This window comes from Tenrec ecaudatus, chromosome 7 (genome assembly GCF_050624435.1).
Source record: "Tenrec ecaudatus isolate mTenEca1 chromosome 7, mTenEca1.hap1, whole genome shotgun sequence".
Classification (NCBI taxonomy): Eukaryota; Metazoa; Chordata; class Mammalia; order Afrosoricida; family Tenrecidae; genus Tenrec; species Tenrec ecaudatus.
The window spans coordinates 135,382,072-135,400,176 of record NC_134536.1 but is presented as its reverse complement, the minus strand read 5'-3'; the positions used below and the strand labels follow the sequence as shown (position 1 = coordinate 135,400,176).

Here is an 18,105-nt window from a genome sequence, read left to right as displayed (position 1 = left end):
TTAGTAGCCTCCTTTAAAGATGGGGAAACTGAGTCTCAGAAGCTCTAGTTAGGCCAAGGTCACTACTCATCTGTCCATTGGAGCTACTGTGGTAGCTTTTGTGTTGCCCCGAGGCTGGAAGCGAAGCCTCCAGGATCTCAGACACCAGCAGGGCCCCCGTGGGAGCCAGGCTTAGCGAGCTTCCTGTTCATGAGGGAGAGGCAGCCCCCTTCCGAAGAATAAGCCACTGATAGGCCTATGCAGCAGGACACGCCCCGCACAGTACCGTGAGCCCACTCCCAGTTCTGCAGCCTTCCGTATGCCGCGACCCTTTCAGACAGTTTCCTCATGTGGTGGTGACCCCCAACCATAATATTATATTCGTTGCTCCTTCATAACTGTAATTTTGCTACTGTTGTGAATCGTCGTGTAAATGTCTGATATGCAGGATGTAATTTCATTTTTAAAATTGAACATAAGTAAAGCGTAGTGATCAATCACAAAAACAATATGTAATACTTACCTGGCAGGGAGATACCATGATCACGGAGGTGGCTTTCCCAGGGCGAGGCTTATCCATTGTACTCTGGATGTGCTGACCCCTGCGATTTCACCAAATGTGGGAAGGAAACTCGACTGCAGAATTTGTGGTAGTGGAGGGAAAAAAACCCAATATGTAATTATATATTATAAAATACTTATTTCTAATAACAAATCAATTAAATTTGCCTTGAAGCATGGTGTAGCATGGGTAACAGTCTTCGCGCCGGGTACTCATCTGTGGGTGTATTTGCATGTGGGCAGACCCGCCTGGAGACATCAGACCATCGGAAATATGTGTAAAGGTCGTTCAACTCCCAAAGGGGTCGGGACCCACAGGTTGAGGACCGCTGGTAGAAGAGCCATAGTCCTGCAGTCCAGACCCATCAGTCTGTGTGTCCCAGTGGGGACACACACAGTGAGGAATGTTTTAAGAGAATCAAACTTTTCAGTGGAGAGATGTTAAAAGGTTTTCAGCTTGGATCTCCCAAATAAAGTTAAAGTGGTAACTGAAAAAAAAGCAAAAAAACCTACAAGGGGAGCACCAGGAAGAGTTGCTGTCTGGGAACCCCAGGGGCAGATCTGCCTCGTCCTGTAGGGTCGCTCAGAGTGAACAGCGAGCTCTTGGGGTGCACGGGAGAGCAAATCTGTCTCAGACGAGTGCTCCTGTGAGGTGAGGCTGGCTGGGCTGCATCTCACATACTTAGGACATGTCACCCGACGGGACAGTGCCTGGAGAAGGACGTCGTGCTTAGTGAGATAGAGGCCCGGGAAAGGAAGAAGACACCCAGTGAGCGGGATGCCGTGTGGGGGGTAAGTGGCAGCGTCCTAGAGTCCGAATGTCCAGCCACTGTCTCCTCCTCAGGCTCCCCAGGCACTTCCTGCAGCGCCGGGCGGGCCGGGGAACAGGCTCACAGCACGCCTGCTCCTGGCCTGGGGTCTGCCTGGTGCTCCTTCTGTGGTGGGCACGCTCCCCACCCCTCTCCCTGATGAGTGCCAGCGAGTGTTCTTTTCACCAAGTGAGCATTGAGGAGAAAATGGTGAATTTTGTAAACCGAAGAGGGGAAGCATTGCTCCAAGGTCTTCCTTCTAATCTCCGATTCTGGCTCTTGGGTTTCTCCCCTTCCGCTGCCAGAGGACCCGGCTGGTAGCTGGAACCCAGACCACAGGCTCTGGGAGCAGCGGAGGCTCTCCCGCTCCCAGGGTGTTCCTGGGCACGGAGCCCGGCGCCCTTCCACCACGTCTGAACACACTGCCCGGTGACAGCGCTCACGTCCCCCACGCGCGCCAGCAGGCTCAGCAGTCCCAGGCCCGCAGTTCTATTCCCAGCCATCGAGCTACCCTGCCCCTGTGTAAGGTCACTGATCCTGTGCTTTGGCCTCACATTGATGGCTTTGTGAGGGCGCATTGTTCTTAGGCCACCCCATCGTTTGAAAGCACTTCCCTGCTTTCTGGACCCGCCCCTCTCCCAGACCTGCCTTGTGTTTCCCTTGCCCCAGCCTTGGGACCCTGAGGTCCTGGGTCCCAATCACGTTTTTGCCACTAAGATGTCTATGAAGATGTTGTCCTAGACTGTGGAGAAGCAGTCAGCTGGTGTCGCAGGGCAGGGTGTGTTGTCTGGGGCGTGGGGGAGCAGCCTTCTGGGGGCGCAGGACACCTTCTCTGTCTTGGTGGGGGTTACACAGTGGGTATATTGGTGAGAAGCAGGTAAGTTGACTCCCTTACACAAAAGGATGAGCCCTGTCTCTGGGCATACACGCGCCAAAATCAGACCAAAGTCTGTCGAGAAGGCAGGAAGTCACCCCCAGGATGCTTGACAACGAGTTAAAGGCAGCCAGACCCCAAAGGCCAAAATGGCGTGAACTGCCTAGAGACTGAAGTAGGTCAGTGGTCCCCAGAGGAGGAGGGGCGCAGGGAGCATGCTGCGGAGCTGTTGCTGGAAAGAAAGGAAGAAGAACCCTTAATCATTTCTTCGTTCTCTTTAAACCATCTAATGACAGCACAAGGTGCCTAGGAGCAGTGCGGGCCCCAGACAAGAGGGCACAGAGGCTGAAGCAAGTGCCTGGTCATCGTTGGGTCCAAAAAGTCCTCTCGGGAAAGGCGACATCTGTGAGAGAGGGCAGCGCAAGGCACCCCTAAAGATGCCAAGGCAGGACCTTCGATGGCTCCGCACCGATTTCGTAAAACCCTAGGCAAAGGCTCACCCTCACTATTCCTTTAAATGGCAAGGGAGTCGGGGGGGGGCTCCCTGAAGACAGCAAACCCAGGCCAAGGAGCTCTCTGAGAAGACTTTGCTCCTCTCTTTACGCAAGCAAACCTTGGGGAACGTCCTACTCGGAAGGTGACTTTCGTAGGAGACAGGTCAGCGTTATTCAATGAAATAGTGCTAAGCCCGTGGGACGTTGGAGGCCTAACTACCAAACTCGCTGTAAATAAATCTCCGGAGCCAGATGGCATCCACCCACCGCTCCTGCAGCATGGCGGGGCCGGATCATGGCGCGCTGCCCAAATGCCAACCCTGCCTTTACAGACAGCTGGTGAAGTGCCCGCAGAGGGCTGCAGACAGAACCTGGGAGCTGAAGGGCTTCTCCCTGAAGCAAGCTGATGAGGTAAAAGGCCTACAGTTCCTTCCTGAATGCAAGCCATCGAAGGCAGCCCTGCGTGGGTTTCTCGGAGGGGCAAGCTTGCCCGCTTCGCTGGAGTGCTTTCAAGCAGGGGAAGCCAACGAGCACACGTGTGCCTTTCAAGGACCGTCTCAGAGAACAGGTGTTGCTTTCATTGTGGGAAATGCACACATAGATAGGTAACAGAGCCTTTGTCAGGGTGGCCCTCCGCTCCGGGCACAATTCAGTGATGTTAGCGTCCAGCGTTTCCCATCGTCATCCGGGAACCGACCCCCAAACCAAGCGCCCTGCCATCAAGTCGGCCCCAGCTGATAGTGGCCCTCAAGGACAGGACAGGGCTGCTCCAAGGGTTGCCGAGATGCCAGCGCTGTAGGGAACAGAAAGCCTGTGTTTCTCCCCGGGAGCAGCTGGGGGTTTCCAACCGGCGTCCTGTGGTCAGCAGCCAGAGCCTGACCGCCCACAAGGACTCCTGTCTCAGCAGGGGTTCCCCACCTTCCTCAGGCCGTACCCCTTCCACACAGGTCCTCATGTGAGGGTGACCCCCAACCATAACATGATTTTCCTGGCGACTTCATCACTGTCGTTTTGCTTCTGTTAGGAATCAGGTGACCCCTGTGAAAGGGCCGTTCGGCACCCCCAAAGGGGTCGAGACCCACAGGTTGAGAACCGCTGTGTTTCCGGAACCGGGACGTGTTTTTGAAATGTTCTTTTGGGACCAGGGCAGGGCAAGTGTTTTGCTGCCTCACTAGTTCTCAAAGCAGGACATAAGTTCTTATTTGACTAGGAAGCTATTTTATATGCAGAATATAACTTATATTTGCACAGGATGTTCCAGTATTGCAAGATGATCTATACAGTGTCTTAATTATATATATTGTGTAGGACCATCTAAGTTCTTTTGCTGTTAATTATTACATGTCCTATTTTTTATGATACTTGGCCCATATTGCCAGGTAAAATTAATTCCCTTTTTTTAAATTAATTTTTCCCCCAAGATCTCCTTCAAAGAGCCTTTTCTATTTTATTTTATTTTATTTGTCTCCCTTCTGCCCCTCTTTTGCTCTGACTTGGGCTGGCAGCACAGAGGAGAGTGGCTGTGAGCACTTACTCTTCAGACACAATGTCTGGGTTCAAATCTCGGTGGAATCCTCCTGTGGCCTTAGACATGCCCTTTAAGTCGGCCTCAGTGTCCACATCTATAATACTCTCCCCGGACAATGAGTATTAGATGGCTGTGTGCTGTGTATGCAGAAGGCATTTAGAGCTCTATCTGGTGTGTAGGAGGTGCTCAGTCAATGACAGCTGCCAGTCTAATCATCATTATTGTCATCGTCCTGATCTTCTCTCCCTCCGCACATCTGTTATAAATTCTGTAGTGCGTTTTCCATCTACCTTTCCCTTCTCGGCCTCGTTGCTTGTTGCCTTCTGTCATCATTAGCTACTGTTGCTGTAACAGAAATACCACAAGTGGATGACTAGAGCAAGCATACATTTATTCCCTCATAATTTGGGAAAGTGGAAGTCCACATTCGGGGTGCAGCTCTAGAAGAAGGTGTTACTTCTCTGTCCGCTCTGGGGGGGAGTCCTGATCTCTTTCCAATATCTGTAGTACTGGCTCTCCTTGGAGGTCCCCGTGTGTCTTGGCCTGGATCTTCCCATGGGTCTAGGAGGTTCTCAGCACAGGGACCCCGGAGGGTTCCTTTTCTCAGCTCTCTTTTCTCATCTTTTGGGTGCAACCCACCCTAATCCTGCCGCCTTAGCAGCAAACTCATTAGTACAGAAGCCTGGATTTACCCTTTAGCACAAATGGACGATAACTTGATCACATCATTACATATCTACCAAACCACTGAGAAACGTGCCCCAACCAAGTTGATGCATTTTGAGGGGATACAATTCAATCCGTGATACCTTCTATCCCATCTCTTTTGCCCTCTCCCCAGCCCCCATACTCAAGCAGCCCAGACCTCTTCTCTGTTCAGTTCTGTGGTCCCTTGGGTTCGAGGGAAAAGTCTCTGGGCCACGCTCTTCTCTGCTGACTTCAGCCATTCCCAGCCTTTTTCCTGCGGAAAGCCAGTGCCTTCATTCCGCAGTGGGAGTCCTTCGCTGGCCTGCCCTTCCCAGGCTCTGCTGCTTGTCCTCCACGCTACCCCTCCTCCCAACCGGAGCAGCTCCCCTGACTGCACGTCATGCTGAATGCTTCCAGGAGCTGTCTTTGTAACAAATCTTTAGTCAGCCTCTGCCCCTAGATAAAAAGCACCTGGTTTTTGATTAATGCCTTCCTCCCTTAGCCATGATTTTGGTTTCTTCATTACCCATATCCCCAATTTATCAACTCACTGGACAGCTCCCCATGGTTGCAGCAGCGGCTGGAAGGAAGATGCAGCTCACAGGAACAGCCACCAGGTGGCAGAATGGTTCCTCACAGCTGCTAAGCCTCAGTGCCCCGGTGTGGAGGATAACTTACCTGGGTGCAGACGGATTTGGAAGGGTCTGGGGAATTTCTAGAAAGGCTACAAATGGGAAACTTTATGTAGAACCTTACTCAGCAAAGGAGATTGTCTTTTAGAGACACCACCCCTGGTTGCTTGTTTTTGTTCCTTTTCAGTTGAACAAGGATGCGTAAAGTCCAGGACTCTGAGCCAGAAAGCTGAGTTTTTTGCTCAAGCTGTCGAAAGCCCTCCTTGTATATGCTACATTCTAGGAAGGAAAAAGGAAACACCAATAAGCCAAAAGACGAGGTTCCTGAAATATTACCCCAGAGCAGGAAACAGCGTGCTCTTTATTTCCTCCCAGGCCTCTCCCCAGCCACATGGCTTATCTAGACTTCAGTGCTGAAGGGATCACGTGTGCATCCCTTCTGTGTCTGCATCTTATCACCTTACAGATTGTAGGGAAGGTTCCATAAGCTGCATCATGTCGGAAAGTACAGATTTACACCATTTCTACCCCACTTCAAAGCCTTTTACCTAAGACACAAGTCTGTTCAACGTAAATACAAATTATGAAAACATTAAAATAATGCTCTGGCTGCAGGGCATTCCATTTAACACATGTACCGTCATTTCTCTAAATGAACAGCCACCTTTGTCTTTGTGTGAATGAAGTCTGGGAGGTTCCTTCCTTGAGAACTTGCTAATAGGCCTTAATCCCTGTTCATTTTTTTCCCAATTATTTTATTGCCAACATTGGCCCCAAATCTGGCTGCCTATCAAGGCCACTGGATGGATTTTTGGAAGGGCTGGATTGCTAAGTCCCCTAGCTCATCTTCAGAATCCGTAACTCCAGGGTGGAGATGTGGGCCCCTGTGTTTCCTTGCGAGGGCTGCTGCCTCCAGTCCAGCTCAGCAGCCTGGTGAGGAACCACCTGCTGTGGTGACAGGGAGCGCCCAAGGGTGTCGTCATTGTAGACCGCCAGCTCAGGAACCTGGTCCAGCCGAGCCTACGTTCAGACACCGCTCCCTTCTTCCAAAGGCAGAGGAACGTCACAATACGGGGTCGTTTCCGAGGGAAATGGTTGGTTCAGATTTCATGGGCTATGTCCTCGCAAAATTAAGATAGCGATTTTGACCTCACTTATTAGCAAGTTGATCCAGGGTAGAAATGAAACTTTGTACTGTGAGATAAACAATTTATATAAAAACAGAAACTAGGTTTTCCAATTGATACACGAGTAAGTAACAAAAAGAGAAAAAAGATGTTGCTACTCGGATTCTAGTTATTCCATGCATGGGTTTATTCCCAGCGCCTTGTCTTTGCACATGTCTCTGATCAGTGGGTGGCTGCAGACAAGCTCTCCGCCCAGTGTAATCACTTGCCATAGTCTGTTAGGGTGCCTTTGGAAACAACAGGGTCAATCAGAACAGTGGCTTCCAACCCAGGGATCTGCTGGGTCATTAAACTCAAGGCAGAGGGTCAGCTCAGAAGGAGCTAGGGACAGTCCTGAGAGTTCCAAAGGGAACATCCTGGTAGACTTTCTCAAAGGGCACAAGTTGATGGTAAGGAAGAAGGTGTATGAAAATTGAAGCCTGCACCAGTGAGAACAAAGCCCAGCAAGATCGTTTTCCTCGTCCTGACAGCCCGCCCACTCCTCCTTGATGAGCCAACTCAGTGTGGCGGGAGCCCAGTTGGGAAAGCTTACCCCACCCACCCTACAGTCCTGATCCTGCCCCTTCAGGCTTCCTGGGGTTCCCAGACCTCAAAGGACATTGGAAAGGATCGCAATCAACCCCTTCTAGCACACAAAACTGCCATTCTGACATAAAGGAAAGACCCAGCATTCTTCAGGGAAGGGTCCGAGATGGAAGTACCACCTGAAAGAAGTCCAGAAGCAATAGCTTCACATTTTGATGGTTTGCTTACTGTAGGTTTCAATGACTCTGTGCCCCCTTGGCATGAAAAACCTCTCTACTATAATCCAGGATAGTGTTGGTGTCTGCTCTTGTAGCACCCCGTCTCCCCAGCTTCCCCCAGGGGGTGGTCTCACCCATATTGGGAACTGCTGATCTAGTGGGATGGCAAAACGGCCCTCGTTAGGGTTTCTGTACACCTACTTTGCATGATCCCATTCCCACAAGGGTCCCTACCTGTACACCTCATCTGTATTATCAACAAGCTAGCCAATGCCCTTAGTGGGCCACAGGGACCTAACTTGCATAGGCTTGTCCAGTCATTACCAAGTCCTGAATGGCTAACGGGCCGTGTTTTGTAACCCATGGCTCCCGGTTCTCTTCAGATAAGTCTGGGTGGAAGCCGTCCACGGCAAACAGGCTCCAGGTGGCAGGACCTCAGCTTCTCCCGGCCCCTCACTCTCCCCTTCAACACAGCTGGGGCAGCTGCTTTCCCTCCTCCAGACTCCTAAGGTACCCGCCCCACCTCTGCTCACCTCCTATTGGCCAGAACACACGATGATGCAGCGGTAGGCACAGCCTAGGCAGCATCGTGCTCGGTTGAACTTTTATTATGAAAGGAAGAAATGTCAGATCAGTTAAAAGTTGAGTTGGTGTTTTTAAGGAACCCTTGCCTGTGGGTGAGCCAGGTGTGCTGCCCATTAGCCATTCCCATCCCTCACCTGTGTCCTTGCTGGTTGGTAGGCACTCCTGATTTTGAATACAAGGGGGCTTCGAAATGTTCTTGGAGAAGTCCCATTATCTTGGAATTCCCTTTTCCCACCGGCTTTCAGAAACCCTGCCCCCCATAACCTTTTGTCTTTGATAAGCATAAAAACTCTTGTCTCACATTCCCTTTTCTTTCAACTTTGGTTTTACACACACACACACAGGCCTCGAAATTATATGTAATCACATCTGCCCATCTGTGAACGGCTTCTGGGTGTGGTGCCTGGCTACCACCCCTTTTATAATCAAACCAGCAGCAGCAGCAGATGGGTAACTCCGTGACAGAGATCATCTTAGATCTCACTTTCGCTTCGATCTCCAGCAGCCGCTCAGGAGGGAACAGAATCAGAGGACTTGGGCACTGAAAGCTGAGTAGACCTTAGATAGATGGAGTGGGAAAGAGAAGGTATTTTAGGCAAAAGGGAACAGCTCACACTAAACCCTGTAGGCACAGGTAAACTAGTGGCAAGGGGCCTGCCTGGCTAGGCCAGGTGTCCTGGGAACAGTGGGAAGAAGCCCAGATAAAGGACAGAGGTTACCAGAGAAGATCAGGATCAGAGGGAAGAAATTCAAAGGTAAAAACGATACATAGCACTGTCTTTCCAATAAAGATTAAAAAAAAAAACCCAGCAGAAAATGAGTCTGTAACCCAAGGGAAATCGGTAAATTGGAGCATCCGCACGTGATGGAATACTGCCATTGAAAATTACCATTTTTGAAGGCTGTGTGGGGGAAATGTGAAAATTAGAGTAAAGGGAAAAAAAGATAATTAAAAAGCATAGAAAATCCTAATTATGATGACAACTATTTAAAGAAATGTGTGGGGGGGAGGGGAGAGGAATATTTTTAATTAGCGATGCATTTGGGTGATGAGTGATTGTTTTTCTCTTTTAAAGAGCTGTGTTTATTGTCGTCCTGCTCTGTGTAACACTGTTTAAGAGGCGGGTGTTAGTGGATGGGAGAAAGGGAAGGGGCTTTTCAAGGCTTCCAGAAGGTGAACGGGGCCCAAGGGCTATGTGCCGAGGGGACGACTGGGGGGCCTTTGGGATGTGTGGTTCCGGAGGAAGGCCCCATCCTAGGCCGAGGTCTCTGAGAACAGGCCTGCTGGCCCCACAGCCTGTAGTTTGGGAATGATCGAAGTCTGCATTGTGTCCTAATAAATTGGTTTGGAAACATACACACACATATTTATGTGGTTACTCCCTGTCTAAAAGCATGCTAATTAGGATGATGTGTGACCAATGTTTACAATGTAAGACAGCCTCGGCAAGACTGTGTGTGAGATATAACGCTGTTGAATAGACAAATGCAATGCAGGGCCACTACCGGTGCCGTAAAAATCAATCGTAAATTACTTCAAATGTGGGGAGGAAAAAAAATACAACGAGAGCTTCCTTGTTTTCCAGGGCCTCCTCATGCTGCTGCAGAACCTCCCCACGATACACTGGGGCAACGAGGAGATCGGGCTGCTGCTCGCCGAGGCGTACAGACTCAAGTACATGTTCGCCGACGCCCCCAATCACTACCGCCGATAGGTGCTGTCCCCCCTCGGACCCAGACTGCCCCCAGCTCTGATGGCAGATCCGATCACTGTGGCCACTGGGCGAGCCTGGACCCCGGCCAGGAAGCACTCCTGCTGTACAGAGCCGCCCCGCCGCCGCCCGCCAGGGGCTCACTTGTGGCGGGCGAGCCTGCCCACCACTCCCTCTCTCTGGATGTGTCCCTCGGACCGCTGTCAGTATTCCATGCCACGTGGATGGGCCCAGCTCTGGGAGAGGACAGAAACGGAGGTACAGGGTCGTCTGCCCCTCTAAAGGCAACTGGACAAAAGAAGGGGGAGGGCAGGATCTATCTCAACACGCGTTGTCCGTGCAAGGACTGGCTCTCTCCCCTCTTGGCAGCAGGTCAAAAACGCCTTATGGTAAAGACTCCTGCCCTCTGCCCCTGATTGCCTAGCCAGTCCCTTTCTGCCCAGCCTGAGCCAGCGAGGGCAGCTGTTCAAAAACATTGCTCTCAGATGGAGGAGGAGGTACGAGTGCTTAGAACTCTGGGAAGAGGCCTACACCCAAGGGCTAGGGATGATTATTTTATTTTTTTCATTTCTCACCAGATGTCTGTATGTGTGTGTGTGTGTGTGTGTGTGTCTGTGTGTGTGTTCGCACTCACACGTGTGTCTGTATGCACATACATGCCTGTCAGCATTTCGATAGGTGTCTGAATGTCTGTGTCCAGACTAGCCCCACCCAAACCGTCCGGGAAGCACCCCACGACCAGGTGCCCCAGCACCCCCTGAGGAGGATCAGGGCAGGCCAGGGAGGAGGGCCTTTTTACCTCCCCAAACCCTTCTCCGCTGATGACCCACTCCAAGATATTACGTGTAAATTGTGTTATTATGTATATGAGTAAAGATGTACAAATAGATGTCCTCTTTGTAGCAGATACGGTTTTATATTTATAATGTGTATCAACATGTGAAAGCAATCTAGGTCACTAGCACAGATGACGTCGCCAGCCTAGCAGCTGCAGCGACTCCAGGTTGCTTCGGGGCGCCCTCCTGTGAGGGGTCTGCTGGAGTCGGTGTGGCCAGGCAGACGGAGCGACTCTTCAGACCAGTGGCAGCCATCCAACCGGCCGTGTCTCCCAGTCCCCTCTCACCCCACTCCTCCCTGGGCATTTCTGAGCACCTGCCCTGGCCCCTGCCCCTCTTGAGCAGGAAAGAGTGAGAGGACCGGACCGGCTCTGTACCCTCCGCCCCTGGTAGCCTCCCTCCCAGCATGATTTTTGACTCTGCCCTTTCCTGGAATCTGGAGGCAGCTTTTGTTTCTAACGGTCACTTAGGGCAGAAGCTGTGACTGAGTAGCCTGTGCCAAGGAAAGCGGGTCTCCTGTGCCCCCCCACTGTCACAATCACACCGCACACCACAGCTCATGAGACCTGTGACTTACGTTTGATTCTCGGTGGTTGGTAGCTGGAGGGGTTTGGGGCCGGTCACAAGCAGCTACATCCTCTTGGAAAGCCAAGCAGAGTCCCCAGGGGATGTCACCTTGAGCCCAGTTCGTGTGGCACTTCTCATCCGCAGCTGTTTCTCAGGCATTCTCCCCTCCCTGCGCCCCTTCGTGTGCCTCAGTCACTCCCTTCACAGCGGGAGAGGGCTGGTGACCCTCCCTCGACTGGACTAATTAAAGAAAGACACTTGTGTTCCCAAGTGGTGGTTTTATTTTTTTAGTTTTTACGTTTGTATGGGAAATTGTGGCTAACGTGAAAGAATTGTAAATAAATAGTATTTCCTCCTCAACTGCTGGCTTTTTGAAGTTTTTCTTTCCCTCCCGTGGGTCTCTGTCTCGTGAAACCTCACACCTTTCCTGGGGTTCTCATGCGGCTAATGGTATGAGGCACCGGGTGGCAGCCTTGCACAGGGCAAGCAGGGGCTCCCGGCGCCCGAAAGCACCCCAGAGCAAGTGAGCAAGTGTTGACTGAGCAGCCACTCCGGGGCAGGTATTCTGGAAACGGCACCGTTCTCAATAAGCCCGTGTTGCTGGAACCCCTGATCACATGCTGGGCACTGCAGTAAGCACTTGATAGGGATTTTATTTTTGTCTACCCAACAAGGTTTAAAAAAGTAGGACAAGAATTTCAGTGCTAGACAAAAACCTAGGAAGTTGAAGTCAGCCCATCACTCCACAGATGAAGAGCCCAACTCAAGGCTGAGCAAGGGACAGTCCGCGGGAAGGAGAATCCAGGCGGGCCTTCCTGGCGGTCTGTTTTCTATCAAACCCTATCAAACGAAGATGTACTCACAGACGGGCCCTGCCTGAGGGTCTTCATGAAGGTTTGTCCTCATGACTTAGTGGTGGGTTTCTCTCCCGGCAACTTGTCTTGGTTTCTTCATGCTGTTGGACAGAACACAAGTGGCCGGCTGGACAAACAGATTTCTCTCCTCGGAGTTTAGGGAGCTGTAAGTCCTCGCGGCCAGTGCCAGCTCTACGAGAAGGGGTCCTCCTTCGGTTCTCGAGGAAGGTCCTTGTCTCTTGGCAGTTTCTGTTCCTATTTCCTTGTCTGTCTTCACGGAGCGTGTATTTCCCCCGCTTCCTCTGCGCCTCATGCGCTTTTAAAAATGTTAACCAGTTTTACTGGCCTGTGATTCCCCTATCCTCTCTGTGAGGCTGGGTGGTCTAGAGGAACAGATCCAGGAATACTCCTATGTATGAGAAAACGCTTTATATTAAGAAGTATTTGTATACCAAGAAGGCACCCCAGCCCACGTCCGTAAATCCTATGCTCGGCCATCCGGCCCTCACCGGACTCACGTAGCCACATGCTGGTGATGCAGAATGGGGCCTGGGGAAGCAGGAAGATCACAGGCTGGTGGGTGCGAAGGTTGATGGATCCACGCACGGTCAGCAGGAACTTGGCAGGGCCCTGGCAACTCTTCAGGGCTGCGTAGCCCACATGGGACCACCCTTGAGGCAGGCAGGAAGGAGGGGCAGAGAGGGAGTCTCTGTATGTCTTGCTCTTACACAAAAGGCTTCTGACACCAAGGAGGTGTCCACAGGTTGCTGCTTGACTGACACGTTTGGCTCCACCCCCAGGCAGGAGTGTCTCGCTGACATAATCCCTAGCTACTCCACAGCGAACAATTCAATCGTATGAGCGCATGAAAGAGCCACACAGCCACCACCACGGTCCTTTTTAGAACATTCTCTCCTTTCTTGTCCTCATTGCTGCTAGCTCCTCGTTTCCCCCAACCTCCCCTGCAGACCCCAAGAAACTATTAATCCATTACTGTATCAATTTAATCTGCTCGTTCTATATCCCAAAGGTAAGTAATTGGCTAAAAACATACCCTACAATAATATGGCCTCATTAAAAACAACAAAATCATATTCCCAAATGATTCCCAGTTATAGGAGTCTGGGGTTTCCAACACATTTAGGGGCGGTGGGGCGCCCTGACAGCAACCTTACTATGAAATACCTCGAGTCCCCATTCTGGTAACTCCCTTGGAGGACTCACCTGAGAGCACTTGTTGATGTCAGCCATGAGACCTGGCTAAGGGTGACTTTCAGCCGAGCGTAACAGCAGTGGGAAATAACCGTGACTTCGCAACACAGCAGGAGGCCTGGTGGCGGTGCGGGTTGAGCATTGCACTGTTAGCTGTGGAGCAAGTATCAAGCCCCAACGGCTCCCGGGAACAAAGATGAGGCTCTCTGCGCCAGTTAAAATGTATTACCGCTTCAGACCCTCCACCAGCCCAGGGAAAACAGTCTTCCTTAGGGATTGAGCTGGATGTGCCCTTGATGGAGTTCAGCCTACAGTGGGTCATGCCTGGAAGCCCCTGGGCCAATATTGTAAGCTTCTCTGCCTAACTCGATGTTTGTGTCCCAATCCTGCTTTGGGAGTTCAACTGGTAACAAAAATGTATCGATCTGCAGCCAGCCATGTTTTGTGAGTTTGCTTTGATGTCCCATGCCCTTTTCAAAGCCCTGGGACACCGTTATGACCCAGACTAATAGGCTCCCTCCTCCAGATGATGTCTCAGTAGTTAACCTTGCCTTTGTCACATTGAAGACTTAACAAAGTTCTCTTTAAATTAAAAAAAATTTTTAAATGGCCGCCTCAGCAGCCCAAGGAGCCAGAATCGACTCCTATGGAGTCCCGATGGCAGAGTGGCTAAAGTTAACGGAAGGTCAATGGTTGGAACCTACCCGCTGTCCACAGGAGAGAGATGTGACAGTCGGCTCCATAAAAGTGACAGCCGTGGAGAAGAATTGTTTTCCCCTCAAACATTATTGCGCTTTAACTCTCACAAGTTGACCATGCATTCATTAAACAATCTGCAGATAACTACCATTGTAACAAAGGACAGTTTTAAGTAGACATAACTGTCCTAAATGGTTTATGAGGCCTGAGGTTTGCAAACATCACTGATATCAGTGATAACCGCGGTCCTGGAGAGGGTGGTGCCTTCTCCACGAGGAGCAGCGAGAACCACTGAGAATGTGGCGGAACTTGTGGCCCTTTCCGAGACCTGCAGACGTCAGCCCGGGCATCTCCCTGTGCTGGTGGACTGGCTCAGTGATCCCACTGAGCTTCTGAGAGCTTTATGGAACCAATCAATGAGAGTAACGTCAAAAAAGATATTTGTGAAATCTTCACCAACCCAGTAAGAATTCAGGATTCTTGGGGCCCCCCACTGGGGTCCAGCTTGCTCCTCTGTAACGCGCTGAAGGTTTCGCACCAGCTTCAGCTCAGCACCATGATGGACAGAGTCGCCGTAGGTTGCACCCTGGAGCAGTGGGAGTTTGCAGCCACCGTGACGCATGTGACTCCAATAGAGGACATCGCCTGGCTTGGTCTTGTAGCCCCTTCTGAGCTCCTTGGGTTGGGTTGGGTTGGGCCCGGTGCCTGCTGCAGTGCAGAGAGTCAGTGGTCCTGCCGACAGCAGACCTACAGGAGAAAGCATTTCACATCAGACGGCTTCTTCCTCCGAGCTCCTGGATGTGCTTGTAGGCAGTCATCTTGGCTTACCTGATGGCTGCTGCCAGACAGAAAGGAAGGAGCCAGCCTGGGAAATCCCATGGGGCAGTTTGACTCTGTCCTGTAGGGTCACTATGAGTCAGAATGGCTCAGTGACAAGGGATTTTAAGTACAACATGGAAATGTATTTCTCACATGAAATCCAAATGGTAGGCAACCCGGGGTTTGGAGGGTGGCTGCTTCCAAAAGTTTTTGGACCGTGGACATCGTCCCTAGGCTGTCGCAGCCCCAGGTGGCAGCTAGTACTCTGGTTACTATATTCACTTCTCCGATAGCAGAATGGATTAAAGATGGGAAAATAAAAATGCCAAACTGGCAGAGAAGAAATAAAACTAGTTGCAGAGCATATGATTCTACAGAAAGAAAACCGCCAAAATCTCAACAAGAGAATTGTTGGAACCCATTAAAAGATTTAACCATGTGGCAAGGTACAAAAATCAACGGGATGCCTGCACACCAATGAAGAGAACTCTGCAAAGGAAACTCAGAAAATAATACAATTTACAGTGGCCACACAAAAGATGAAATACATAGGAATAAACCTCACCGAAGAAACAAAAGATTTGTACAAAGAAAACTACAAAACTACTCAGATTCAAAAGGAACACTGCCATCAAGTTGATTCTGACTCACAGTGACCCTGTAGGTCAGAGTAGACCTCGTGTAGGTTTCTAAGACTGTAACTCTGCATGGGAGGAGAAAGCCTTGTTTCGCTCCCATGGAGCCGCTGGGGGTTTTGAACTGCTAATGTTGTGATGAGCAGCCTAACACGTAGCCCACTCTGCCACCTGGATTCCTACAAGACACTACTAACAAGGAAACAAATGAGGCCTACATGTTAATGGCTAGGAAGAGAACATTGTGAAAATGCCACTACTACCCCAAATGATCTATAACGAATGCAATTCCCATCTAGATCTCAGCATCATTCTTTAAAGAGATGAAGAACCAATCACTGATTTTCTGTGGAAAGACAAGAGACACAGAATAAGCAAAACACTAAGAAGGACAGACAACTAATTGACAGAGGACAGAACCACATTACATGGGGAAGAGACCATCTCTTCAACAAATGGTGCTACGAAAATTGGACTTCCATTTGCAGAAAAATGCATCAGGACCCATACCTACCTTACATACTTCACTCCATGTATGAGAATGAGCTCCAGATGGATTAAAGACCTAAACGTAAACCCTAGATCGATGAAGATCATCGATGAAAAACACGGACACGCCTCGGGGTCCTACTGCATGGTGTAAATGCGCTATCACAGATAATGAGGACCACGAAACAGCTGACGGGGACCCCCCTTAAACAGAAGAACCACGGCACCTACGGATTTCACCAAAGAGCAAAATGGGACCGCGCAGGAGCAGGGCGGGGGTGGGTGGGTGGTGTTGATGCGGGATTTGGCAATGACATATTCGACAAAGAGCAATCTCTGAATGAAGCCTACAGAAAATGTCAGCACCTCAATAAGAAAAAGTTGAGTGACTCCATTAAACAATTTTTTTCTTCATGAGCAGAGGACATGAACCGATAAGTCACCAAAGGACACATGCGGGTGACCAACAAACATTAAGACATCACTAGTCGTCCAAGAGATGCGAATCGAAACGATGAGACACCACTTCACTCTGGACTCTAACACAGTTCACAAAATCAGAGAGCACAGTGGAAAGGGTACCGAGGGAAGGGAACCCTGTGAACCAGCACAGCCACTGCAGAAAGCAATATGTGCTTCCTAAAATAACTGGGAATAGGAATACCATATGATCCAGCAATGGTGCTACTTGGTACATACCCTACAGAAATCAAGAACCCTACAGAAGCATGAATGGACATATGCACCCCCATGTTCATCGCAGCAGTATTCACAATAACCAGAAGATGGAAGCAACCTGAATCTCCTCAGTGGAAGAATGAATAAGTAGTTTAAACATACACACATGCAGTACTGAGATAGTTAAGGGTTATTGTGCCAACCTGGCCGATAACCACATGTGGGGTTAATTGAAGGGCGGAGAAATAAATGGTTCAGTGAGCCTCGCCTTTCTAGTTCTCAGGTCTCTTGCTTTGTGATGGTCAGACCAGGGTGCAGCTGCCTTAGCCAGTTCCCTGCTTCAGCTGGCAAGGCTCACTTCCTGCAAGACATCCCTGAGGAGAAGCCATATGGACCTACCCCGATGCAGCCCTGGGTGGAGACCCCTGCCAGCACTGAGATGCTTACACATTCACTGACTCGGCTTTCCTCCTGCAGTTGGCATCACAGTGTGTGTTTTGTGAGATGGAGGAGGACTTTGTGGATTGGTGTCAGACATAGAGGATAATGTTGGATTTGTGGGCTTGGGCAGCACTGGGTTAGGATGTTTTCTTGATGTGCACTTACCCTTTATCTAAAACTCTCTCTTATGCATAGGAGTTTCTGTGGATTTGTTTCTCTAATGTCCCCAGACGAACACAAATATTCTACACAGGAATAATGAACTACCTCATGACCTGGATGAATTTGGAGGATGTTGAGTGAAGTTAGTCAAACACAAAAGGAGAAGTACTATGTAAGACCACTGTTATTAAGAGACAGAAAAATCAAGAGCAAGTTTTCTTTCCAAAAGACAGACCAATGGTTTCCAAGAATGTGAGGGGAAGGGAAGGGGAAGCAATGAGTTTCACAACAGAGGGCAGGAGGGAGAAAGCTAAAGAAGGGCGGGGTAAAGAGGGCAGGCAAGCCACTGTGTGGTTTGAGATGTTGTTCACATTGTCGAATGCCAAGAAATGATTGATGGTCAATCCCCACTCAATTCACAGGAGGCACCATTTGAAGACTGTAATCAATGTAACTGACTTATACAGGTAGAAAGTGTCGAATTGGTGTGTGTTCCGTGTATATTCTCAACAACAAAAAGGAGTTAACTCTTTTTTAAAATGAAGGGACCATACTGGTAGTGTTTTAAGGACGCTTCCAGGGAACTGCCTCCCAATCCTCCTCTTATGGACTTACTGGCCAGAACTTAGTCTTTGGTTCTTTATACCAAGTTGCCAAGGAGGCTGGCAACCACAGTCTACTCCGGGCAGCCGTCCACCTGACTGAACCTCAGGGTTCCCTTACTGTGGATGATGGGGAGAGCATTCTAGTAACTCTAACCATTAGGACTTAGGACCCTCATTTGGGGGTAGAAACTAGATCTTCCCATGGGAACTAGTGGGAAATCTGGCTTCAGAACCCCACTGACAGTTCACAATTCACTTTGGAATTGAACCAATGTCCCACAATGCAGAGAGATTGTCTTTCTACTTGATATCATTTG

General features: G+C 50.0%; 1 protein-coding gene, 1 non-coding gene and 1 pseudogene across 2 annotated transcripts in view; 2 read left to right on the top strand and 1 right to left on the bottom strand.

The window, feature by feature from the left end:
* TBC1D22B (TBC1 domain family member 22B) overlaps positions 1-11,554 on the top strand; it is an 83,583-nt gene extending 72,029 nt beyond the window's left edge. Inside the window, exon 13 of the mRNA XM_075555179.1 lies at positions 9,666-11,554. Within this exon, the coding sequence (XP_075411294.1) occupies positions 9,666-9,794 (129 nt within the window). The 3' untranslated portion in view covers positions 9,795-11,554. The remainder of the gene's footprint in view (positions 1-9,665) is intronic.
* On the top strand, positions 495-652 carry LOC142453864 (U1 spliceosomal RNA). Its single transcript, XR_012785444.1, has one exon. It is a non-coding gene; the product is annotated as a U1 spliceosomal RNA (small nuclear RNA).
* A 2,635-nt stretch (positions 11,555-14,189) lies between the features above and the next one.
* On the bottom strand, positions 14,190-14,777 carry LOC142452516 (large ribosomal subunit protein eL15-like; annotated as a pseudogene).
* Between the last annotated feature and the right edge of the window lie 3,328 nt (positions 14,778-18,105).